Consider the following 27,108-nt stretch of genomic DNA (forward strand, 5'->3'; position numbering starts at 1 on the left):
CTAGAGAATTCACTGTAGCAGTTATTTCTAAATCATTTGCCGTTCCGTATCTTGCCCGTCTATGCATTTGACCTTTATCTAATGATTTTTTCCATGTGTCAGATAGTTATTGATTTCTACCATAAACAAGGTGCTTTCTCTGCAGGAAAGACAATGACCAATGAGAAATAATCCTTGCCCTCATTCAGCTGATAATTTAGAGAATAGCCTAAGATTACACGAGTAAACTATGCTTCTCAATTTCTCAGTGCTTTCCAACTTTCCATGGTTGTTTATTTAAAAGATTTTTTGTCCTTTTTTTCTTTTAGATTTTTTTAAATTTTATTTTTGATTGACAAACAATAATTGTATATATTTATGGAGGACAATGTGATGTTTTGGTATATACTTACATGCAGAATGATGAAATCAGGCTAATTAAATCTGTCACCTCACATGCTTTCATTACTTTTTTGTTATGAAAATTTTAAATAGATTTGTCTTAAAGTTCTGTTTTATTGTTGTTTTGAGACAGGGTCTGCTTCTGTCACCCAGGCAGAACCTGGTGGAAACTTTACAGGCTTGTGCCTTTAAAGTTTTTTTTTTGAAAAAGTTTTGGACAATTTTAGACAAAATTTCAATGGTTACCATTTTTGCAAAAAAAAAAAAAGTCTTCATTATCATAAAGTATATTATGGTCTTAAAAATTGAGGATTGTTAATTCTGTCTATGCATAATTTCTAAAACTTGGTATAATAAATCTCTTTTTAAATTTCCTTTAGCATATAATTTCTAAAGTTAAAAAAGTCATGCATAAACTTAATTGCTACCATCGTGTTTTTCAGCCTGGCTGGGTTGTTTTGGACCAACCAGATGCTGCTTGCCATTTGCAGCAACAACAGGAACCTTCTCCTCTACCTCCAGGGTGGGAAGAGAGGCAGGATATCCTTGGAAGGACCTACTATGTAAACCATGAATCTAGAAGAACACAGTGGAAAAGACCAACCCCTCAGTATGTGCTGATGGCTTTCACAATTTTAATCTGGAAGCACTTTACGAATTTTCATTTTGAAGTCATATCTCAGATGGATTCATAACAGTATAGTGATCCATAAACTATAAGAATACTAGGATTTTTATGGCCCAGGACTTTGAAAATCCTAACTCTGCTGTTTCTTTTTTTAAATGACTTGATAATATTCAAAATTATTTGACACTAGATACTGCCCTTTTAATTGTCTCTTAATTTTAATAAGTTTTTAATTATTATATAGCCACAAATGGTATATATTTCTTTTTAGGCTGAATTAGAAGTCTTAGAGAATTTTTATAGTTTATTATTAAAATATAATAAAATGTTAATTTTTACAGTACTCTTTTTAAAATATAAATTTTTTGTAAAATATAAAGGACTCAATAATAAGGGTCTTACGTTAAACACCCATTTGATAGTCTGGTCAATATCCACACAACTTCCAGCATGCACAGATCAAAGATGGAACGACTTTCAACATATTCTAACTTATGTCTCCTCAGTGATTTTTTTTTTTTATTATCATTAAACTGTGTATACATTTATAAAATCTCCCATTCATATTTATTCTCAAATCCCCTTCCATTTTTCCTTCCATATAGTCTTATAAAGTCTTCCTTTAGTCTTCTGTTTGAAACATACTTGTAATTTTTTAATGTGTTCATTAGTCTCCTAATTTTTGGCTTTGATATTTTGTGCCTGATATATGCCAGGCACTGTCATAGATATTTTCTGTTCTCATATCCTTCCAAAACAAATCAGCAATTCAAGTACTTCATGGCACAGAAGCTTCAGTCTTCATAGAGTGACATACAGACTGCAAAGCTGAAGACACTATAAAATTCTGCAGAATTGCCCTGTTGCATACCTCAGTATTATGGCAAGCCTTACTTGAGCAAAATGACATTTCTTTCACTGTGGCTGATGTCATTTTCAGGTAGCCAAAATCAAATATTTCGGGGGAAAAAAAACAAGTTTTCCCTTAGAACTATGTATCAAAGTTATGTTTTCTTTAGCTACAGTACAGTAAGAACTGGTCTTCCAACTAGCCTGAGCTCATGTGGCGTTAAATAAATTAACAATAATTTTATTATTAAATATTTGAACAAAATTCTTGATCTGATAGACTGGTTATATTAAATGCAAATAATTAGAATAATATAAATGACTTGGGGTAAGGGTGTTCAATCTGATTTTTTTTTTAATGTTTGTGGGTCCCTAATAGGTATATATATTTGTGGGGTACATGAGATGTTTTGATGTAGGCATGCAAGGCATAATAATCACATCGTGGAAAGTGGGGTGTCCATCCTCACAAGCCTTTATCCTTTTTCTTACAAACAATCCAATTACAGTCTTCTGGTTGTTTTTAAATGTACAATTCAATTATTATTGACTGTGGTCACCTGTTAAGCTATCAAATACTAGGTCTTATTCATTCTTTCTATTTTTTTTTAAATGCTCATTAACCGTCCAATCTGATTTATTGTACTCCTAAGCTCAGACAAATCTTTACTATTACCGCTTTCAGAACAGGCTCATGACTGTATATTACCAAAAACAGATACCATTCCTAACAGATATGTAATTCCTAAGCTTTTCATTATAAAATTATGACACCATCTTTCATTCTGCCCTTCACATTGATGCACGGAGTACTCTACTCCTGGCTTAAGACCAATTCTAGAAAATATACTATCTGATTCACAAAAATGTATGTGTAACTCTATCACTCTTATAATAACATGGCAAAATAATGTAATGAAATAATCTGTGAAGCTCTCTGATAGTCATTCATTCAACAAATATTTTTGAGTACCTATATGTGTTGGACATTATCCTAGACACAGTGACACTTAAATATCAAATCAGACATGTTGTACCTTTCCACAAAACCTTAAACTCAGTAAGGTCCTCTAAATATACCAGTCTGCCTACCCATGATTGAATCCATGCATGTTGAAATAGCCTTTGATCAAAGACAATACTTTTTTTTTTTTTTTTTGAGACGCAGTCTCGCTCTGTTGCCCAGGCTGGAGTGCAGTGGCGTGATCTCGGTTCACTGCAAGCTCTGCCTCCCGGGTTCATGTCATTCTCCTGCCTCAGCCTCCCAAGTAGCTGGGACTACAGGCACCCACCACCACGCCTAGCTAATTTTTTGTATTTTTAGTAGAGATGGGGTTTCACCATGTTGGCCAGGATGGTCTCGATCTCCTGACCTCATGATCCACCTGCCTCGGCCTCCGAAAGTGCTGGGAGTACAGGCGTGAGCCACCGCACCCGGCCAGACAATACATTTTTTTATTGATCTAATGTAGATTTTTTTTTCAACGATCACAGAATCTTTGACAATCATTTTAACTGCTTAAGACATGGATGATGACTTTTTATACTTCCAATATAGGGACAACCTAACAGATGCTGAGAATGGCAACATTCAACTGCAAGCACAACGTGCATTTACCACCAGGCGGCAAATATCCGAGGAAACAGAAAGTGTTGATAACCGAGAGTCTTCCGAGGTATAAGTAGTTTCCTAGTTCTCCTTGATAGACACGTTATAGCAATAAAGTATGTGTGGCTCAAGCTTATTCTGTTCATTTTAGAACTGGGAAATTATAAGAGAAGATGAAGCCACCATGTATAGTAGCCAGGCCTTCCCATCACCTCCACCATCAAGTAACTTGGATGTTCCAACTCATCTTGCAGAAGAATTGAATGCCAGACTCACCATTTTTGGAAATTCAGCCACAAGCCAGTCAGCATCCAGCTCAGTAAGATGCTCTTAGATTTTGTTATGGCTTCAGTAGTTTATATTATGCTTATTATACCATTCAACAACTAACTTTTATGTAAAATTTTGTCTTAAATGCAATAATATGTAATAATATGTTAGGGATCTTGGGACTTTATAACATGGGCATTTTTCAAATATCCCCATCAATAGTATGGACCAGAGTCATGGCAGCCAAATTTCCGTTATGTGAATACCCTCCAGACAAAAATCACTAGGGACACATTTGTAATTGAACAACTTGGGTTTATTATTCATTTCGGCAAGGGAGAACACGCACCATGGTGTTTTGGTAGCAGAATGTTAGAAAAGACTTTAAGGATTTGGGCTCCCATTAAGTGATTTTGAAGAGGGTTTTAGGAAGCAGGACTTTGCTCTGTGTGAGATGCTGTTGGGAATCAGGGATAATTCTATGATTTTGCATCTCAAATCTTATCCGTAGTGAGGCTAAAGCTATGATTAGCAAAGTAGAACAGTCACTCACATTTGCCAGGAGAGGGAAGTGTTTGGTATTTTGTGGCTTGGACAGTGTTCATGTTTTGTCTATATTCAGCCACAATTATAGAGTGGTTTTGATTTTGTCTTGATCTTACCTATGAGTGCCAGGCCAGCTCCTGGATGTTAGGGACTGCTTTTCTCTCTCCCAGTTATGCTGAAGTTGGTTTTTTGTTTGTTTGTCTGTTTGTTTTGAGACGTCTCACTCTGTCACCTAGACTGGAGTGCAGTGGTGCTGTCTTGGCTCACTGCACACTCCACCTCCCAGCTTCAAGCGATTCTCATGCCTTAGCCTCCTGAATAACTGGGATTACAGGCGCACACCACCACACCCAGCTAATTTTTGTATTTTTAGTAGAGATGGAGGACTTTGACCCTGTTGACCAGGCTGGTCTTGAACTCCTAGCCTCAAGTGATCCACCCGCCTCAGACTCCCAAAGTGCTGGGATTACAGGCATGAGCCACTGCTTCTGACCTGAAGTTTTAACATGATATCACAAATGTCACCAACAGGTATATATGAATAAGAACTGATATACTTTGACTAAACAAGGAAATCGATGACATTTTCACTTCAGCCACTACTGTAAAAACTGTTGTCCATAGGGTTCAGAATAAAGTATTCCAGCATATGCTTCTATGATGAGAACTTCATAGCTAGCTGTCTAAACTCTATCATCGGGAGATTCAGTAGGAGCCAAAGATTACTCTCTGAGAGGATGCTATTTGTCATTTCCAGTTGAGGTTTTCATGCCTGTCATTTAGTTAGTAAATATTTATTGAGAGCAAGTAAATATTTATTGAGAGCAAGATACTATATGCTAGTTACTGAGGATACATCAGTAAATAAAATTAACAATATCTCCTGCCTTCATGGGACTTATATTCTAGTGCAGAGGAAAGCAAACTACAACCGGTGGGCCAAATCGGCAGCTGCCTGTTATGAATAATTACCACTGAAATACAGCCACATCATTTGTTTAGATATTGCCCATCTCTGCTTTCACACTACATCATCTGAATTGAGTAGTTACAGCAGCAACCATATGGCCCACAGTCAGTATTTACTGTCTGGACCTTAACAGGAAATGTGTGCTAACCTCTGCTCTAGCATCTTCTTCAAGAAGCTTCACAGTAGATAGTTGTACGTGAATATGAATATTCACCAATAAATCTGCCTGCCTGCCTCCTGCCCTTCTTTTCTTCCATTTGTCTGTTCTGTCTTCATTCATTTCATTTTTTCACAGGAGGGTAGGACAGGGCAGTCAAAGACCTAAAGAATAAACTACATTAGGCCGGGCATGGTGGCTCATGCCCATCATCCCAGCACTTTGGGAGGCTGAGGCGGACAGATGGCTTGAGGTCAGGAGTTCAAGACCAGCCTGGGCAACACGGCGAAATCTTGTCACTACTAAAAATATAAAAATAGCTGGGTGTGGTGGTGCACACCTGTAATCCCAGCTACTCAGGAGGCTGAGGTAGAAGAATTGCTTGAACCCAGGAGGCAGAGGTTGCAGTGAGCCAAGATCGCACCATTGCACTCCAGCTTAGGTGACAGTGAAACTCCATCTCAAGAAAAAAAAAGAATAAACTATATTGATTCACTGGTGATAAATCACATGCAGTCCCATCCCTTTTCTTCCTGGTATTTTTTTTTTTACTTAAAGTAATACCTGGCAACCATATAGTGTGATACTATGCAGCCATTGAAGAGAGTAAGGTGGGCTCAAGTGTATATGTCAGATGGAACAATCCCTAAGAGCTGCTGGTAAATGAAAAACAGCAAGGTAGTGTGTTTGTTATGCCAGGATTTATGTAAATTACTTAAATGCAGAGCATAAATGTGTGTATGATTTACTCAAGAACGAAACAGGAAACTAGTAACGTTGCTTGCCTCTGAAGAGAGGCAAAGAATGAACAGGATATATATTGTTTGTACCTTTTGGTTTTTTGAGATAGGATCTCACTGTCGCCCAGGCTGGAGTGCAGTAGCATGATCATAGCTCACCGCAATCTCAAACTTCTGAGCTCAAGGGATTCTCCCACCTCAGCCTCTGGAGTAGCTGGTACTACAGGCACATGCCATTGTACCCCCACTAATTTTTTAAAAAATTTTTGTAGAGACTGGGTATAGTATTGTTGCCTAGGCTCCTTTCGAATTTTATAACATGGATGATTGTTATCTATTTTTTAAAAATATTTTTAAAGCACTGTATGGTTACGGTTACAAATTGAAATTGTATTTAGGTATATAAAATAAAACTTAAGGCTGGGCATCGTGGCTCACACCTGTAATTCCAGCACTTTGAGAGGCCAAGGCAGGCAGATCACATGAGGTCAGGAGTTCGAGACCAGCCTGGCCAACATGGCGAAACCCCGTCTCTATTAAAAATATAAAAATTAGCCGGGTACAGTGGCACGTGTCTGTAATCCCAGCTACTCAGTAGGCTGAGGCAGGAGAATTGCTTGAACCTGGGAGGTGGAGGTTGCAGTGAGACAAGATCATGCCTCTGCATTCCAGCCTGGGCGACAGAGCAAGACTCTGGCTCAAAAAAATAAATAAGTAAAATAAATAGGCCGGGTGCGGTGGCTCAAGCCTGTAATCCCAGCACTTTGGGAGGCCGAGACGGGTGGATCACGAGGTCAGGAGATCGAGACCATCCTGGCTAACACGGTGAAACACCGTCTCTACTAAAAATACAAAAAACTAGCCGGGCGAGGTGGCGGGCGCCTGTAGTCCCAGCTACTCGGGAGGCTGAGGCCGGAGAATGGCGTGAACCCGGGAGGCGGAGCTTGCAGTGAGCTGAGATCCAGCCACTGCACTCCAGCCTGGGCGACAGAGCGAGACTCAGTCTCAAAAAAAAAAAAAAAATATATAAATAAATAAATAAATAAATAATAAATAAATAAAAATTAAATTTTCCATCTTACCACTAGTGTATGCTCCCTCAGTCACTATTAGTGGTCAAAGACTAAAGAATAAATGATATTGATTTGCTGGTGATAAATCACATGCATACATATATGGAAACTTTTTCTGTATATTCATAAACATGCATGCATACACATACATTTGTAGGTGATTTTTTAGCCTGAGATCATCTTAAACATACTTTTTGGTAACTTGCTTTGTTCACTTGCTGTCTCTTAGACATTGAACCATTTCAGTATATATAGATGTACTCCTTTAGAAACCAACTAAAACAATCACTCAACTCTGGCATATTCCATTGTACAAGTCGTCCTTAAGGTATTTCACCAGTCTCCTATTAAAAGACTTTAGATTGTTTACAGTACTATTATAAACAGTACTACAGTGGATATTCTGATTTAATTTGTACGTGCATTGTAAATTTTGATGTCGTTAAATAACAAAACTAAGATATTTCGGATAGTGATAATAGCATGAATAGAAAAACATAAGGAAAGAATGAACAAGAGATTTCCAGGAAACAAGTAGTCTGGAATGTCCAGGGGGTGGATTGCAAAGTGGGAAGTGGCAGAAGAAGTCAGGAAGAGGCAGGTCGTGGTGCTCAGGAAGCATTGTTTTCTGTGCTGTCATGGGCTTCAGCTCCAGAATGACAGGACTGGCTGTGCACTGCAGGATGCTCTGAACCTGCAGCGTGCAGCATGGAGAATGGACTTAAGGAAGTAAGACTTACAATGAGGAAACTTATTAGGATATTGCTGCCATTGTCATCGAAGTGACAAAAGATGAAAACTTGAAGTTAAAACAACAATAAAACTAGTAACTAAAGTGGAGAGAGAGTGTATTTGAGAATAGTTTCTGTGAGACATTCAAGAGAAGGTGTCCAGGAGGCAGTCCAGCACCCGGGGTGTGGGAGCTGGATGTGTGAAGGTGTCCACGTTGGGGGCTGAGAGCGACCACGTGCCTCAGCCTGCAGTCTTGACAGCTGCATCCTAGCCAGCCTTCTCTTCCCTGTCATACTTACCCTCACTACCTTAGCTGATGCTCAGAGACAAATGACAAATCTCAAGGTATTCTCCTTCTGTTGTCTTGTTTTTTTACAAGAATCATTCCAGCAGAAGAGGCAGCTTACAAGCCTATACTTTTGAGGAACAACCTGCACTTCCTGTGGTGAGTTTTACCCTCTCCCATCAATCAAGAAAAATATAAAACTCAGCATCTCTTTTTATTTTTTATTATTTAGAAGACTAAGTGTGAACGTTTGCCTTACAGGGAACTAATACAGCAGAGAATGTAGGCTCCAGGTGGTGATGTTCAGGGAAAGGCCTCAAAGACAAAACATGCAGAACTGTCTCTCCCATGTTAAAAGCAAAGTCTCTGCATACTGGTGACTGTGGGTGGTATCTGGGCTTGTCGGTTGAAGCGCCGTGCTGGCTAGAGGTGGTCCGCTGCATGCAGCATACAATTCAGGATCACTGTGTCCAATTGCCGATGCTCTGCGTAAGCACATGGCATCCAGCAGCCATGTCTGCCCTGTACATGAAGCATAGCCAGGGTTTCATCACTCAGGTGTGCACTGGCATTGACACGGCTGGCGGCCAGGCTGGAGTTTATCAGTCCCTGGTCTGTTTCTTCCCTGCAGTATCACATCCACCAGTCTACTAAGGCCTTCTGCTTCCTGCTCAGTGCTGTCCCAGTCACAGCCTGGATGGCAGCTTGAACCTTAACCCTGCCTCCATCCTCTTCCTGACACAAGCCTCACTACTCTGAGTTTGTCTCCCTTTTCCAAAGACCCTACTTGTTTTTGAAACTAAAGTAAAACTCCCAGGCTCCCAGCCTCTTCAGCCTACCCTTCTCCTTATCCCCCAACAGAAGCCTCCTGCTGCCTTCATTCCTGTCTATGCTTTTTCTTCCAAGCAGACTGTTCCCATGTCCTGATTCTCTCCCGCTTCTGAGTCTGCGTGCATTCCATTTCCCTGCTTGGAATGGCTTTCTCATTTTCTTCCCCAACCATCTGGAATTTGGAATGGCAGTCTAGATATCAGCTTTGAAAAACAGGGTATGTTCTAGGACAGCAATGCAGAGGCTTCAAAATCCTCAGCCCATGAGTGGTTTATCTGTCTGAATAACACCCTGCACTAAGAATGGGACACAGATCCTGTGCTGAGGAATGAGACGTCACCCACCTATGCAACCATTGCTCTGGTCAATATTGACCATCAACAAGAGGACAGATGCCATTGAAAGACTACCTTCGCCAGCCTTACTGTCACTCACTGTCATCTGTCCAGCCTCCTCCATTAGATCAGAGCCTGCTCAAGTCGAGTTCCTGGTATTTTTCCCTCTGCACCTTATAATGTCCTCTATACAATGAATATGTGGAAGTTCTCATTGACTGACAGATATTCACCCAAGACACTACTTTAGGTGCTTCGGATGAGCAGCAGAATCTTGAGATGATTTATATTTTATGTACCAGAAAAATTGTTTCCATGCCTTTTTTTCCCCTCAATACATTGATTGGGTTTTTTTTTTAAGAGCTGTCTTGGAGTATAATTTACATACCATAAAATCCAGCCATGTTTGATCATACAATTAAAGAGTTTTTGTAAATGTATACAGTTATGGAGACATCACCACAATCAAGTTTAAGAACCTTCTATCAGCCCGAAAAGTTCCCTCAATCCCTATGCCTACTCTCAGCTGCAAGGAACCACTCATCTGCTCTCTATTGCTACAGTTTTGCCTTTTCTAGAAATCTCATGTAAAGGGAGTTGTAGGGTGTAAGCTTATGTGTCTGACCTTTTTCACTTAGCATGCTGTTTTCACATAGATCCATGTTATTGCATGCCTCTATTAGTGCACGGTATTCCATTGTAGAGATATATCCACTACATTTATCTGTTCACCAGCTGATGGACATTTGTAGAACTGGGCAGCATTTAAATCCATCATTTTGTGATCTAACAGTTCATCACAACTGTCAGCAAAGTATGTAGGGCTCCTGTGTATCTAGTAAGTGGTGTCTTCAGTGTGGAGCCTGGTGGTGTTGGTTTTTATGTTGTAAGACACCTTAAGGAGCCACACTAAACCAGGTCTAATCTGCTTCAAAATAACAACAGGAAGGCCAGATTTAGGACTTTTTTTTTTTTTTTTTGGAGACAGAGTCTTGCTCTGTTGCCCAGGCTGGAGTGCAGTGGCGCAATCTCAGCTCACTGCAACCTCCGCCTCCTGGGTTCAAGCGATTCTCCTGCCTCAGCCTCTTGAGTAGCTGGTACTGCAGGCATGCACCACCATGCCCAGCTAATTTTTGTGGTTTTTTTTGAGTCGGAGTTTTGCTCTGTTGCCCAGGCTAGAGTGCAATGGTGCGATCTCAGATCACTGTAACCCCTGCCTCCCAGTTCAAGCAGTTCTCCTGTCTCAGCCTCCTGAGTAGCTGGGATAGGTGCCCACCACCATGCCCAGTTAATTTTTTTTTGTATTTTTAGTAGAGACGAGGTTTCACCATGTTGGCCAGGCTGGCCTCAACCTCCTGAACTCAGGTGATCCACCCACCTCAGCCTCTCAAAGTGCTGGGATTATAGGGGTGAGCCACTACACCCAGCCTGGATTTAGGACTATTTTAAGTAAGCCTGGAAACAACCAAACCTCTCTTTACTCATTTTTAACAAACTATGATAAATAGCATCTCCTAGCTTTTAGAGAAACAAGGCAGGAGTAACCCTTGATTCAGCAGATAAGCATGATTTCTGTTGTTAGATTACCTGGGTTCAAATCTCAGCTCCATTCCTTAGAAGCAATGTCGCTTAACAGGTTAATTCCATCACTCTCGGCCTTCTGGCTAAGACCAAGTGTAGTAGCAAGTTACTTCTATATTGTAAGCTTCTGTTTACTCATCAGTAAAATGAGCCAGTATTAGTAATTATCTCATTGAAATTCGGGTGGGAAATAAATGACATTATCCGTGTTAAACAGAGCGTGTGCTTGTTATTGTTGGGATGTTTTATTAGGGTTGTTATCACTCTCAACATTATTGTTCTAGTGTTTTTTTTCCCCAAGTGAAATACTGTACACTTTATTTTGCACATTTTAAAATATTTGAAATGTGGTTTACTTCACTAAAATGTATAATTTACCCATTTTTATTATAATACATGGTTTTAGTTCAAAATAAAATAAAATATGAATTGTTTTAAAGCAAGCAAGTAGTGAAGAAGGGATGTGGTGCTTTTCAAAGGATTCTTTCTTGTTAATATTTAAGTCTTCTGGTCAGGCACAGTGGCTCATGCCTGTAACCTCAGCATTTTGGGAGGCTGAGGCAGGTGGATCACTTGAGGTCAGGAGTTCAAGACCAGCCTGGCCAATATGGTGAAACCCTGTTGTTACTAAAAATACAAAAACTAGCTGCGTGTGTTGGCACATGCCTGTAATCCCAGCTACTCAGGAGGCTGAGGCACGAGAATAGCTTAAACCCGAGAGGCAGAGGTTGCAGTGAGCCAAGATTGCACCACTGCATTCCAGCCTGGACAACAGAGCAAGACTCTGTTTCTCTCTCGCTCGCTCTCTCTCTCTCTCTCTCTCTATATATATATATTTCTAGAAAAGGCAAAATTGTAGCAACAGAGAGCAGATGAGTGGTTGTTTCCGGCTGAGAGTAGGGATAGGGACGGAGGGAACTTTTGGGGGTGATAGAAGGATTCTTAAACTTGATGTATTTAATTCTTCTGTTATGCTTCACTGTAGCTTTTGCCTACTTCATCTGGATTACCACCAGGTTGGGAAGAAAAACAAGATGAAAGAGGAAGATCATATTATGTAGATCACAATTCCAGAACGACTACTTGGACAAAGCCCACTGTACAGGTATCCTGCATTTTGTTCACTTGCTTTCTTATAGGATTTCAACTGTCACATCCCTATGTCAACTAGTACATCACTTTGTAGTATACGCTGGATACTTCTAGAATCTTCTTTTTTTTTTTGAGATGGAGTCTCGCTCTTGTCACCCAGGCTGGAGTGCAATGGCGTGATCTTGGCTCACTGCACCGCTGCCTCCTGGGTTCAAGCAATTCTCCTGCCTCAGCGTCCCAAGTAGCTGGGACTACAGGCGCACGCCACCACGCCCAGCTAATTTTTGTATTTTTAGTAGAGATGGGGTTTCACTATGTTGGCCAGACTGATCTGAAACTCCTATCGCAGGTGATCCACCCACCTCAGCCTCCTAAAGTGCTGGAATTACAGGCATGAGCCACCGTGCCTGGCCGTAGCATCTTCTAATTATTTATTTTCTGACACTGATGTTAAGTGTCTGCCATTCCCTATGAATCTCTAATATACATGAATTACCACTTGTTATTATATAAAACAAGTTCAAATGAGAATAAGGAAAAAGCAAATGATCTAGTTTTGGGGTATTTTTGTAATTTGAATAGTTAAGATTGTTATTTTAACTAAAAGATAATCTTGTCGATTGGTATCTATTAAAGAAGTTTATGCTGGGCTGGGCAAGGTGGCTCATGCCTGTAATCCCAGCACTTTGGGAGGCCTAGGCGGGTGGATCACCTGAGGTTGGGAGTTCAAGATCAGCCTGATCAACACGGAGAAACCCCATCTCTACTAAAAATACAAAAATTAGCCAGGTATGGTGGCGCATGCCTGTAATCCCAGCTACTCGGGAGACTGAGGCAGGCGAATCACTTGAACCCAAGAGGCGGAGGTTGCAGTGAGCCGAGATTGTGCCATTGTGCTCCAGTCTGGGCAACGAGAGCGAAACTCCATCTCAAAAAAAAGAAGTTTATGCTGATGACACCTCCCCTTGGCAACAGTTTCATCTATAATATTTCCTTGTAAGTGTTTAGCAAAATATTTATTTTCTCTTACCACCGTGTCTCTTGTTGAGAAATATTTTAGCACTGAAAAGTGCAGAGAATAATACAGCAAATGCACATATTCTTTACACTCAGAATTACCATCATTAACAAGTTACCATATTAATTTCCAGACATTTTATTTTTAAAAATAGAGTCTTATAGATTAAGCTAAATTCCTTTTAGCCAAGCTCTTGGTCCCATTCCCCAGGGGGAACCACCATCTTGAATTTCTTGTGTATTCTTTTAGCCTTTTTTATATACTTACATAAAGAGCTTTAAAAATGTAAAATAAAATTAGCCGGGCATGGTGGCACATGCCTGTAATCCCAGCTACTTGGGAGGCTGAGGCCGGAGAATTGATCGAACCTGGGAGGTGGAGCTTGCAATGAGCCAAGATTGCGCCCCTGTACTCCAGCCTGGGCAACAGAGCAAAACTCCGTCTCCAAAAAAAAAAAAAGAAAAGAAAATGTAAAATATTGTTTATATGCCTGTGTTTCTAATTTTGCAATGAGAGAACACTCATTTTATTTTACAGAATGAGGTGCTGCTCAATTAAAAAAAACTTTGCCCCATAAGTCTACACCTTTTTTTGCTTAACATTGTTTTAAAGCTCTGTCTATATTGTTATTTATAGATCCAGTGTATTTCTCTTAACTACTAATATTCCGTCATGAATATGTTACATTTCACTTATCCATTTCTGTGGTAGATATTTGCCATTCATTTTGTCTGCCCAACATTTGAATCTACTTCTGTGTATGAAGAATTCCCCATCCTATGAGTTTTGGGAAAACAAAGACGACCTCCTCCTATAGGCACCAGAGCTCCCCTTGCGGCTAGGACTTGCGCTTGTGGACCTCGCTCCTTCAGCCAGATGCACCCACAGCAGACTGTTAACTACCATCTTACTGCTTGAGAATGAGTTGAGAAATTATAAATTACTGTAAAAATAAAGTTATACAAAATAATGTATTGGAAAAGTGTTATTAAATGTTATGAAATGTAATGCATTATTAAAATGTTGGGAAAATATTAATATGCCATAACTACATTTGAAAATGAGCCTCAAATATGTAGAATCTCTTTAATGGAGGGTGTGTATTCTGTTTGCAGGTTAGGTTACCTTTTTAACTGCATCTATTTGTGAGTTTTCTCTCTATAAAATATTACAGTATGATTTCATTAATGTGCTAGGCCACAGTGGAGACCAGTCAGCTGACATCAAGCCAGAGTTCTGCGGGCCCTCAGTCACAAGCCTCCACCAGTGATTCAAGCCAGCAGGTGACCCAGCCATCTGAAATTGAGCAAGGATTCCTTCCTAAAGGCTGGGAAGTCCGACATGCGCCAAATGGGAGGCCTTTCTTTATTGACCACAACACTAAAACCACCACCTGGGTAACTTTGACACTCTTCCATTTAAATTTATAACAACAATAATCATCTCTTATGTATAGTTCCTTACAATCTTTAAGTGTGTATTTCCATAACCTGTGTTTCCTAATATTCATTGAAAGATATATTGAATTCTTAATAATATTATATGTATTCAAGGTAATGCTTATGCCTCTTTTTAATATTGTTTTGGATTACGGAGATATTCATGTTTACTTCCTATTTCCAGTTTTTAGCTCACTAGCCACAAATGCTTAGGAAGATATATAGGAATAACCCTTTGCTTTTATATGAGGCTTTATAGCTCCAAAGCACTTTTGAATCCATATCTCATTTAATATCAGAAAAACCTTGTGAGGCTAGGTAAAACAAGTATTTTTATTTTAAGATAAAGCTTAAAGTTGTTTAGTGCTTGGCTTACTACTAACAGAAAAATTACTTAAAGGCCAGGTACAGTGACTCACGCCCGTAATCCCAGCACTTTGGGAGGCTGAGGGGGACAGATCACAAGATCAGGACATCAAGACCATCCTGGCTAACATGGTGAAACCTCAGCTGCTTGGGAGACTGAGGCTGGAGAATGGCATGAACCGAGGAGGTGGAGCTTGCAGTGAGCTGGGATCGCACCACTGCACTCCAGCCTGGGCAACAGAGCGAGACTCCATCTCAAAAAAATAAATAAATAAAAAGAAAAATTACTTAAAATTAGCAGCAGATGAATAGATTTTAATTATTAAAAGACCAACATAGCTTAAATAATACTAAAATTATTTAATAAATTAATACTATTAAGATAATATATGTAAATTAAACCAAATAAATTGAATTTTGTTCTCTTTTTTAACATTCTGAATTGGCCTTTGATAACGTTTTTGGGCTTACCTTCCTGTTATTCAAAAATATTAATCAACCCTTGAACAGATAGCTGGCAAAATGTATGTTCTGGGGCTTAGAAATATCATGTGGTCCAGGGCCGGGCACGGTGGCTTACGCCTGTAATCCCAGCACTTTGGGAGGCCAAGGTGAGTGGACCATCTGAGGTCAGGAGTTCAAGACTAGCCTGGCCAACATGGTGAAACCCCATCTCTACTAAAAATACAAAAATTTAGCCGGGCATGGTAGTGCATGCCTGTAATCCCAGCTACCCAGGAGACTGAGGCAGGAGAATCCCTGGAACCTGGGAGGCAGAGGTTGCAGTGAGCTGAGATGGTGCCATTGCATTCCAGCCTGGGTGACAAGAGTGAAACTCCATCTCAAAAAAAATCAATGAAAGAAATATCATGTGGTCCAATTTAATGTCCCACTCTTTCACCAGTTTTTACATAGAGAAAAGCCGTATGTGACACATTTCCTAAAGCGTGGGGCAAAAGAGATTACTAGTTAGTGGTGATCCCTGAGAACTGCTCCTTATTCCTTTTGATATTATAGCCTGAGAGTGATAGATTTTAGAAGGAGAAAATATTATGTCACATATTTAGGAAATAAAGTATAAATTGACTTTTACAAGAGAATATTTTAAATATCCATTGATGCTAGAAAACATGGTAACAGACTGACTTTCATTATTTTAAAATTTGTGTGTGTGTATTGTTCTTTATTTACTCTACCAAAAAAGGAAGATCCAAGATTGAAAATTCCAGCCCATCTGAGAGGAAAGACATCACTTGATACTTCCAGTGATCTAGGGCCTTTACCTGTAAGTGTATAGAAATGCTAACCCATCTAACTTGGCTATCTCAAATATTTTGTATTTTTGGATATAGTCGTTCTTTATCAGCTATAATTAATATTATTATTAAAATGTAGGCTGGGCGCCGTGGCTCATGCCTGTAATCCCAGCACTTTGGGAGGCTGAGGTGGGTGGATCACGAGGTCAGGAGATCCAGACCATCCTGGCCAACACGCCATGTTGGCGAACACGGTGAAACCCCGTCTCTACTAAAAATACAAAAAATTAGCCGGACGTGGTGGTGGGCGCCTGTAGTCCCAGCTACTCGGGAGGCTGAGGCAGGAGAATGGCGTAAACCCGGGAGGCGGAGCTTGCAGTGAGCCAAGATAGCGCCACTGCACTCCAGCCTGGGTGAAAGAGCAAGACTCCATCTCAACAAAATAAAAATAAAATTAAAAATTAAAAAAGGTTGATACCTTCTAAGAATCGAATGGAATATGCAAGTTAACCATACAACCAGTGCTGTTTTTCTATCCATTCATCTAAAACCCTATCCTAACATAATTGAAATACATTCTTCATTATAGCCAGGATGGGAAGAGAGAACTCACACAGATGGAAGAATCTTCTACATAAATCACAGTATGTGCAATGCGATTTTTCATTATGTTATTTTTTGTAATAAATTTTATGTGTGAGAAAGTTCACCATTTTTCTTTTTCTTCCCTTCAGATATAAAAAGAACACAATGGGAAGATCCTCGGTTGCAGAACGTAGCAATAACTGGACCAGTAAGTCTCTCTGTGCCGATGTGCTCTGATGGGACTGTCCCCTCACCTGTCTCTTCAAGAGCAGATACTCAAGGGCATAACCCTACAGGCATTGAGAGGAAAGCACATTGGCCATTCTCTCTCCTCTCCCCCATTTCCCATACTCCAAGTCTCAGTTATTTGAAAAGATTCTATGACGTCATTATCTTTACCCTATGCAATAGCAGTGGGAGACAGGTGAGCCAGACGGTCGGAATGCTAAGGCATTGTGGGCTGCTGAGCTCAGGCGGGTGCCTGCCACTGTCTGAACAAGAATGTTGACAGTCCTCCACAAATCAAAGAGGAGCAGAGAGTGTATCCAGATGAGGAAGTAGCAGCACCCTATCCACTCCAGGGTCATTCTTAAATTTTTTTATAGAAATCAGGCCAGGCTCACACCTGTAATCCCAGCATTTTGGGAGGCCAAGGCAGGTGGATCACCTGAGGTCAGGAGTTCAAGACCGGCCTGGCCAATATGGTGAAACCCTGTCTCTACTAAAAATGCAAAAAATATTAGTTAGGCATGGTAGCAGACACCTGTAGTCCCAGCTACTTGGGAGGCCGAGGCAGGAGAATCACCTGAACCCAGGAGGCGGAGGTTGCGGTGAGCTGAGAGATTGCACCACCACGTTCTAGCCTGGGTGACAGAGCGAGACTCCATCTCAAAAAAAAGAAAAAGAAAAAGAAAAAAACAACCCCATCAAAAAGTGGGCAAAGGATATGAACAGACATTTCTCAAAAGAAGACATTCATACAGCCAACAGACACATGAAAAAATGCTCATCATCACTGGCCATCAGAGAAATGCAAATCAAAACCACAATGAGATACCATCTCACACCAGTTAGAATGGCGATCATTAAAAAGTCAGGAAACAACAGGTGCTGGAGAGGATGTGGAGAAATAGGAACACTTTTACACTGTTGGTGGGATTGTAGACTAGTTCAACCATTATGGAAAACAGTATGGCGATTCCTCAAGGATCTAGAACTAGATGTACCATATGACCCAGCCATCCCATTACTGGGTATATACCCAAAGGATTATAAATTATGCTGCTATAAAGACACATGCACACGTATGTTTATTGCAGCACTATTCACAATAGCAAAGACTTGGAATCAACCCAAATGTCCATCAGTGACAGACTGGATTAAGAAAATGTGGCACATACACACCATGGAATACTATGCAGCCATAAAAAAGGATGAGTTTGTGTCCTTTGTAGGGACATGGATGCAGCTGGAAACCATCATTCTTAGCAAACTATCACAAGAACACAAAACCAAACACCGCATGTTCTCACTCATAGGTGGGAACTGAACAATGAGAACACTTGGACTCGGGAAGGGGAACATCACACACCGGGGCCTATCATGGGGAGGGGGGAGGGGGGAGGGGGGAGGGATTGCATTGGGAGTTATACCTGATGTAAATGATGAGTTGATGGGTGCAGCACAGCAACATGGCACAAGTATACATATGTAACAAACCTGCACGTTATGCACATGTACCCTACAACTGAAAGTATAATAATAATAAATAAATTTAAAAAAAAAAAAAGAAAAAGAAATCATTGTAAATGCCCAGTATGTAAGACACATCCACACTTAAGTATAAATATTACCATGTATGATAACTGTAGTCAGATAGGAAAATTATTATCCTTTTTTATAGCTGCTTTTTCCATTTTATTCAGATTTTGTTTTCTAATTCATAAAAATAAAACTGAAGATACCTTTTTTTATTACTATTTACTATCTCAACATGTAGTCCTTTAATGGCTCAAAAAGGCAATTCCTTGGAGTTCAAGGAAAAAGTACGCTTTTCACATTGCCTGTTTAATGGAGAAATCACTTTGAAAGTCTCTTTAGAAATGGAAATTTTTGTTTCTAGTATTTCTCTACCTGGAAGAAATTTCCTATTTCTGGCATGCTGCATTTTGAGAATATTGCATAATGAAAATTACAGCCATAGGAATTGCTGAATATAATTTTGTCTTAAACAGAGAAATTAAATATTTTAAAGTTTTGTATTTGTTTTTCTTCTAATTAAACTTTTCTTTCCAAATATTTTTCTTTTCATGCCCTTAACGTATGTTCATAAAATACCCTGCCGGGAACTTTAAAAATTGTTCCAGCATAAAAACAACCTAAACTTCTTTATTTTTCCAAAATTTCCCACTAAAGGCAGTGCCCTACTCCAGGGATTACAAAAGAAAGTATGAGTTCTTCCGAAGAAAGTTGAAGAAGCAGGTTAGTGATGTTTGTGATAAATACTTGAGTCATCAATATATAGATGGAAAGTAATGGGAAATTTTTTTAAGTAATAATTTGTTCTATATTTGTAACAACTTTGAGTGAACAGTTTTTCATAGAGAAAGGATGCTTATTTTTTGTGTAGCTGTGATATATCACTACAGACCACTGATTATTTTATGTCTTTATTTTGTAAGATATTTTATAATATAGAAAAATGGCATTTAAAGTTTGCTTTCCAGAGCTCTAACCTGATGTATCCTTGTGGGGTTTATGGGGCTTGATCTTTGTAGAACCTGAGCAAGAGTGGCTCAGGAAATTATCTTCTGGCCTAGTCTTTGACTCTGTTGGAAGACTCTGGATTTGTTTTATGACTTTGTTGTTTTCTAGCGGTAGTCATTCATTCTCTACAGCTTCAAATGTAATGTCTCTGCATAATTTAAAAATACAATCATGAGTGGAACTGTGCTCTTGTGACTTGTCTCCATATGCTTATCAGTTATGTTCACTACACTTTTTCCCATCACCACAAATGCAATATGTTTGGAACTAAACTCACCATCTGGCCATCTATTTCATTTCTGTTGGTGTCTTAACTAGTTTTAATGCCTCTCTCACTTGCTCATCCTGTCCTCCTTTGCCTGCAGTTTAGGAGTACTACCACTAGGTGGCCATATTGGGTTATACTTTCTTGCATTCTAAGCCAAAAGCTGGCTTTCACAAAGATTCAAGATGGTGGGTCGGCTACCTCAGATTTTCACCCAGACTTTTAACAAAAATAAAATATGATAGTTTTTTTAGTGTAAACATTTTATGCCCTAATAAAATCCTTAAATATCATCAACTTTCTAAACTCATTTTTAAAGATAATTTTGTGGCCAGGCGCAGTGGCTCACACCTGTAATCCCAGCACTTTGGGAGGTTGAGGCGGGTGGATCACTTGAGGTCAGGAGTTCCAGACCAGCCTGGCCAACACGGTCAAACCCCCATCTCTACTAAAAATACAAAAATTAGCTAGGTGTGATGTTACACGCCTGTAATCCTGGCTACTCGGGAGGCTGAGGCAGGAGAACCACTTAAACCCGGGAGGCAGAGGTTGCAGTGAGCTGAGATCACTTCACTGCACTCCAACCTGGGCAACAGAATGAGACCCTGTCTCAAAGAAAAAGAAAAAAGAAAAGATAACATTGTGTCAAAATTTCCCTGGAAATTTGTTTTCTACTTCTAGATTTTGGGATTTTAAATGTTTGCTGATTCATTGTTCTGGTAAATCTTTTCATTCTCAATGAGTATATGCTGGAGGAATAGAAGCACTAGCTTCTCCATTTGCCACTTTAAGTGGTTGAAACATGTTGTAGTATCTAATTGTTAATGTCTTCCAGGCAGCAGGAGATGGGAGGCAATGCCATTACAGGCCACAAAATTAAAAAAAAAAAAAAGATAAAAGCAATTATATTTGTTGATCTCTCACTGCATACCAGGCATTCTTCTTAGAAGTTTACATATGTTATTCATTTAATGTCTACAATAACTCTGTAAGGAAGGGACTACTATTACATTTCACAGATGAGGAAACTGAGGCACAGAGAGAATAGGTAATGTGATCAAGTCCCGTGGTTATTAAGTAGAAAAGCTAAGTGGTCTAGCTCCAGATTCCATGTTCCTAAGCAACATGACATATCATATTGGTGACTAAGAGAATTAAGAGAGAAATTAATTAATTTGTATGGAAATTACCCAGAATGCAACAAAGGTAGGTAAAGGAATAAACATATAAAAGAAAGGTTAAAAGACATGAAGTCGGCCAGGCATGGTGGCTCACGCCTTTAATCCCAGCACTTTGGGAGGCCGAAGCGGGCGGATCACAAGGTCAGGAGATTGAGACCATTCTGGGTAACACAGTGGAACCCTGTCTCTACTAAAAATACAAAAAATTAGCCGGGCGAGGTGATAGGCGCCTGTAGTCCCAGCTACCTGGGAGGCTGAGACAGGAGAATGGCATGAACCCGGAAGGCGGGGCTTGCAGTGAGCCGAGATCACGCCACTGCACTCCAGCCTGAGCGACAGAATGAGACTTCATCTCAAAAAATAATAATAATAAATAAAATAAAATAAAAGGACATGAAGTCACTCCAGAAGGAGGGGACCAAGATCATAAGGAGGAGAAGGATAAGAATATGAATTCTCAACATTAATAAAAAAGCCCAAGCAATATTTTAAAAATAAAATCTGTATCTAGACACATCATAGCAAAAGAGCAGAACACTTAGAATGTAAGAACGTGTAGCACCAAAACAGAGAGAAAGAATATTAAAAACACCAGGTGCAGTGGCTCATGCCCGTAATCCCAGCACTTTGGGAGGCTGAGGCAGGAGGATTACTTGAGCTCAGGAGTTCAAAGCTGCACTGAGCTATAATCATGCCACTGCACTCCAGCCTGGATGACAGAGCAGTACTCTGTCTAAAAAAAAAAAAAAAAAAAGAAAAATTAAAAACCGGTGCTTGAAAGCCATGCACTGTCTTTAACCTTTTCCTCTTCCTTATTCTCAACATCTTGTAGTTAGGAATAATGATGGCTAATAATTACCATATGCCAGATACTGTGTAAGCATTTTTAATGCATTATTCCATTAAGTCTTGAAACAACTCCATGTGGATAGCTATCATTATTATTATCCCTATTTTATGGATGAGGAAATTAATCCTTAGAAAAGACATGTAACCTGTCCAAAGTCTCACTCCTAATGAATGGTGGAGTCAAGATTTGAACGCAGGGCCAGATTTCAGAATGCATGCACTTGTCTACTACTCAGTTCAAACACTCAAGTTTCTCCGGTAACCCTCTCTTCTTCCACTACCATTGCTCCTTCACAGGTCCCTCTGTCTTCTCTCACTGAGCTATTCCAGGGATCTTTAACTGACCAGTGTGCCTCTTGTTTCTCCTCCTTAAAACCACCCTTTACACCCTGTCCCTCAGCTTCTGAGAACCCAGCGATCTGACCATGTGGCTTTCCTACTCAGAAACTCTCTTCTCATCTGCATTCACACTGTCCACCCTCTGCCCCCAGACTGCTTTGTCACATTTTTTAACTATAATCCCTGCTTTCTTTCCCTTCCTCTCCCTTCTTCTCCTTCTGTACCCTGTAGGTATTAAATATATCAGACCCCTCATGTATGCTGTTCCTCCATCCTTCCTTCCCTTTCTCTCTGTCTAAAGACTTCCTCTCAAAGCCTTCTTGATTGCCTCATTTGAAGTCAATAGCTCAGTCTTTTATGCCCTGCAGAACATTGCTTCCATCTCTTATCATCAGCAATTGTCCTCCTATTTTAAGTCTCAGAATTAGCAGCATTTACACTTGTTTTTCACATATGCACCAGATGAGAAACTCCTTGAGGAAGCAACGACATCTTACCCTGTGTTTTTATTCTTTTTATTCCCCATCGTTGGCCCTACTACAATACCACCTGGCCCAGAGTAGGCCTTTGATAAATGCTTACCTGCACCAGCTCCCTAGTATCCAGTCTAAAGTTACTTTTCTGCAAGCTTACCATTTTTTTAGTGACATAAGCAGTACAAGAAACTGCTCATATCATGCTTATATTGCTTATATCAACTGCTTATATTATTATGTTTCTATAGGGCTTTCCATTTTCCCTAAATAGAGAATGAAATTGATTTTTTTTCCTTAGAGCTAACCTTCTTTTTTGGAGGTGACAGAATGTTGATGGCATGTTTTCTCTTACTGGTTTCCCCTGGAAATTTGCCCACGAAGTACTGAGGAATAAAATATTTAGATATATCTTTGTAAAATGTACAAAAAGGTCTGCCTAAAGCATAGTTGTATACATTTGTCACATAAGCAAAGAATGTACAAAAGATTAGTGAGGCAATGTAGCTCCATTAATTAAGAGTACAGACTCAGGAGCTAACACTTTCTTAAGTTGTCTTCTTCAGTTTTATATGTAAAATGAAGACAATAAGAATAGCTTTTGCATAGTGTTGTTATAAAGTTAAATGAGTTAACCTACCATTCCAGGGGACCCATGCCTGGCTGTATTAGTCCATTTTCACGCTGCTGATAAAGACATACCCGAGACCAGGCAATTTACAAAAGAAAGAGGTTTATTGGACCTACAGTTCCACATGGCTAGGGAGGCCTCACAATCATGGCAGAAGGCAAGGAGGAGCAAGTCACATCTTACGTGGATGGCAGCAGGCAAAGAGAGAGCTTGTGCATAGAAACCATTAGATTTCATGAGACCCATTCACTATCACGAGAACAGTGCGGGAAAGACCCGCCCCCATAATTCAATCACCTCCCACCGGGTTCTTCCCACGACACATGGGAATTGTGGGAGTTACAATTCAAGATGAGATTTGGGTAGGATCACAGCCAAAACATATCACTGGCACAGTCTGTAAATGTCACCATCTGTTAATGAGTGAAGGAAGATAGACTCCAGGGAGGAAAGAAGAGGTAGGGAAAACCCTGAACAGACAGGCAGGCAACAGCTAGCAGGCAGTGGCTATCCTACAGGTCACAGAACGGTGTTCATTGGAACTTAATATGAAACGGACTGTTAATGAAATGCCTTCATGGGGGCATTACCATCACCATCAGTATCTTCTTTAGGCTGGTGCCATGGCTCATGCCTGTAATCTCAGCACTTTGGGAGGCCAAAGCGTGAGGATTGCTTGAACTTAGGAGTATGAGAGACCAGCCTGGGCAAGATGGCAAGACCTCAGAAACTTAAAAAATTAGCCAGACATGATGGCACGCGCCTATGGTCCAGTTACTTAGGAAGCGGAGGCAAGAGGATCACTTGAGCCCATGAGGTCAAGGATGCAGTAAGCCATGTTCACGCCACTGTACTCCAGCCTGGATTACAGAGCTGTCTCCAAAAACCAAAAAGCTTCCTCAGATATAAAGAAGCCTATATTACTAAGTAATTAGAGAAAATGCAGGAACTCTCTCATACCATAGAGGAAACCAAGACAATATACCTAGTTGTGTTTTCCCTGAGTATATTATGTAAGGAAAAAGAGACTTGGACACAGGGTGTAGAGGGAATGTTATAACTTCATGAGAGAGAGGTTTGTGATTATGTTGAACTGATTTAAACAGTAAGTCTCTCCTCTGGATTTTCAGAATGACATTCCAAACAAATTTGAAATGAAACTTCGCCGAGCAACTGTTCTTGAGGACTCTTACCGGAGAATTATGGGTGTCAAGAGGGCAGACTTCCTCAAGGCTCGACTGTGGATTGAGTTTGATGGTGAAAAGGGATTGGATTATGGAGGAGTCGCCAGAGAATGGTTCTTTCTGATCTCAAAGGAAATGTTTAACCCTTATTATGGGTTGTTTGAATATTCTGCTACGTAAGTACCTTTACAATGATTATAGGCAGAAAAAGAAAAATCACTGCTTTAAAAGTAAGAGTCAAATGATACAAGGAAAATATATGTCATGCCAGAAAAGGGCAATTTTAACTAATGTTGCTTCAGAAGTGACTTTTTTAAAAGTTGTGGTGAAATACACATTACATAAAATTTACTGTTTTAGGCCAGGTGCGGTGGCTCACGCCTGTAATCCCAGCACTTTGGGAGGCCAAGGCAGGTGGATCACGAGGTCAGGAGATCGAGACCATCCTGGCTAACACAGTGAAACCCCATCTCTACTACAAATACAAAAAAAATTAGCCGGGCGTGGTGGCAGGCACCTGTAGTCCCAGCTATTTGGGAGGCTGAGGCAGGAGAATGGCATGAACCTGGGAGGCAGAGCTTGCAGTGAGCCGAGATCGCATCACTGCATTTCAGCCTGGGTGACAGTGTGAGACTCCGTCTCAAAAAAAAAAAAAAAAATTACTGTTTTAACCATTTTAAATATACCATTTTGAGTCATTGCATACATTCACATTGTTGTGCTGCCATCACCACCATCCAACTCTAGAACTTTTTCATCTTCCCAAAATGAAACTCCGTACCCAGTAAGCACTTGCTCCCCATTCCCTGGCAGCCACCATTCTGCTTTCTGTCCCTGTAAATTTGACTCCTCTGGGTACCTCCCATAAGTGGAATCATTCAATATTTGTCTTTTTGTGACCAGCTCATTTCACTTGGCATGATGTCTTCAGGGTTCATCCATGTTGTAGCATTGTATCAGAATGTCCTTCCTTTTTAAGGCTGAATAATATTCCATTATTTTTGCATATAATGCTTTGTTTAGGCCAGGCACGGTGGCTCACACCTGTAATCCTAGCACTTTGGGAGGCCGAGGCAAGTGGATCACAAGGCCAGGAGTTCAAGACAAGCCTGGCCAACATAGTGAAACCCTGTCTCTATTAAAAATACAAAAATTAACCAGGCATGGTGGCGGGCACCTCTAATCCCAGCTACTTGGGAGGCTGAGACAGGGGAATCACTTGAACCTGGGAGGCGGAGGTTGCGGTGAGCTGAGACCGTGTCATTGCACTCCAGCCTGGGGAACAGAGCAAGACTCCATCTCGAAAACAAACAAACAAACAAAACTTTGTTTATGCATTCATCTGCCAAAGGACATTTGGGTTATTTCCACTTTTTGACAGAAATTACTATTTTTAAAACCATTAAATTCAGTGGAGGAATGTGGTTCTAACAGTAGTAAACAACTCTTAAAAGAGGAAGATTATTTATAATTATTTGTCATATTCAGGTGTTTCAAATGAAGTATTTAAATGGGGTTGTCTTTACAGGGACAATTATACCCTACAGATAAATCCAAACTCTGGATTGTGTAATGAAGATCACCTCTCTTACTTCAAGTTTATTGGTCGGGTAGCTGGAATGGCAGTTTATCATGGCAAACTGTTGGATGGTTAGTATTAAGTATAAACTTTTACAATGTAATTACCTGTTGTCTTTCACTTGGTAATCATCCTAAATGTATTTGGTTTTTTGCAAGGTTTTTTCATCCGCCCATTTTACAAGATGATGCTTCACAAACCAATAACCCTTCATGATATGGAATCTGTGGTATGTCTTTTTCACTTATAGTTTAGACAAAGTATAATTTAATAAGTAACTTGAACATTTTGAGGAATTTGCTTTTAATGACATGGAAATTAATATATTATGTTTCAAAATACAAATTAATTTTTTCCTCAACATTTTATTATGAAAATTTTCTAACGTTTAATAAAGATGGAAGTATTTTACACCGCACACTTGTATATGCATTACTCACAATTGGTTTTTTCTAGATTTACTGTATCACATACCTATCTGTCTATCCATCAGCCTATCTTAGTTTCTTCATGCATTTCAGAGTAAGTTATAGATAACAGTAAACATCCCACTAAATACTTCAATAGGTTGTACAAGTTATGTGTCTTTGGAATCAGTATTTGCATTATGATCTTTTATGATGAATATTGCGTGTGTGTGTGTATGTGTGTGTGTATATATATATATATTTTTTTTTTTTTTTTTTTTTTTTTTTTTTGAGACAGAGTCTCGCTGTGTTGCCAAGCTGGAGTGCAGTGGCGTGATCTCGGCTCACTGCAACCTCCGCTTCCCAGGTTCAAGCAGTTCTCTGCCTCAGCCTCCCGAGTAGCTGGGACTATGGGTGCGCGCCACCTCGCCCAGCTAATTTTTGTATTTTTAGTAGAGATGGGGTTTTGTGTTCGCCAGGATGGTCTCCATCTTTTGACCCCATGATCCACCCGCCTTGGCCTCCCAAAGTGCTGGGATTACAGGCGTGAGCCACTGCGCCCGACCATATGGTGTATATTTTTTAAATGGCAGTCGAAAGGCAAAGCATTATGGTTAGGCTCCTAGAAAAAAACAGAAGCCCAAGGATTAAACCCCTGACTGTAGCCATGTTGTTTCCTGTGCTGCTGAA

The 27,108-nt window shown here is 40.0% G+C and overlaps 1 protein-coding gene across 5 annotated transcripts in view; it reads left to right on the plus strand.

The window, feature by feature from the left end:
* LOC101016432 (NEDD4 E3 ubiquitin protein ligase) overlaps nt 1-27,108 on the plus strand; it is a 167,811-nt gene that overhangs the window by 127,632 nt on the left and 13,071 nt on the right. For 4 of the 5 annotated variants that reach the window (XM_021940594.2, XM_021940592.2, XM_021940593.2 and 1 more), the window contains 13 exons: nt 825-991; nt 3,417-3,534; nt 3,619-3,786; nt 8,335-8,400; nt 11,974-12,093; nt 14,295-14,495; nt 16,108-16,188; nt 16,749-16,803; nt 16,894-16,952; nt 19,160-19,225; nt 24,379-24,608; nt 25,961-26,082; nt 26,170-26,240. In XM_021940594.2, the coding sequence (XP_021796286.1) occupies nt 825-991; nt 3,417-3,534; nt 3,619-3,786; nt 8,335-8,400; nt 11,974-12,093; nt 14,295-14,495; nt 16,108-16,188; nt 16,749-16,803; nt 16,894-16,952; nt 19,160-19,225; nt 24,379-24,608; nt 25,961-26,082; nt 26,170-26,240 (1,524 nt within the window). Of the gene's footprint in view, nt 1-824; nt 992-3,416; nt 3,535-3,618; nt 3,787-8,334; nt 8,401-11,973; nt 12,094-13,809; nt 14,274-14,294; nt 14,496-16,107; nt 16,189-16,748; nt 16,804-16,893; nt 16,953-19,159; nt 19,226-24,378; nt 24,609-25,960; nt 26,083-26,169; nt 26,241-27,108 lie in introns of those variants that run through there. The other variant, XM_021940597.2, reaches the window with a different exon arrangement.

This window comes from Papio anubis, chromosome 7 (assembly GCF_008728515.1).
Source record: "Papio anubis isolate 15944 chromosome 7, Panubis1.0, whole genome shotgun sequence".
NCBI classification, from domain to species: Eukaryota; Metazoa; Chordata; class Mammalia; order Primates; family Cercopithecidae; genus Papio; species Papio anubis.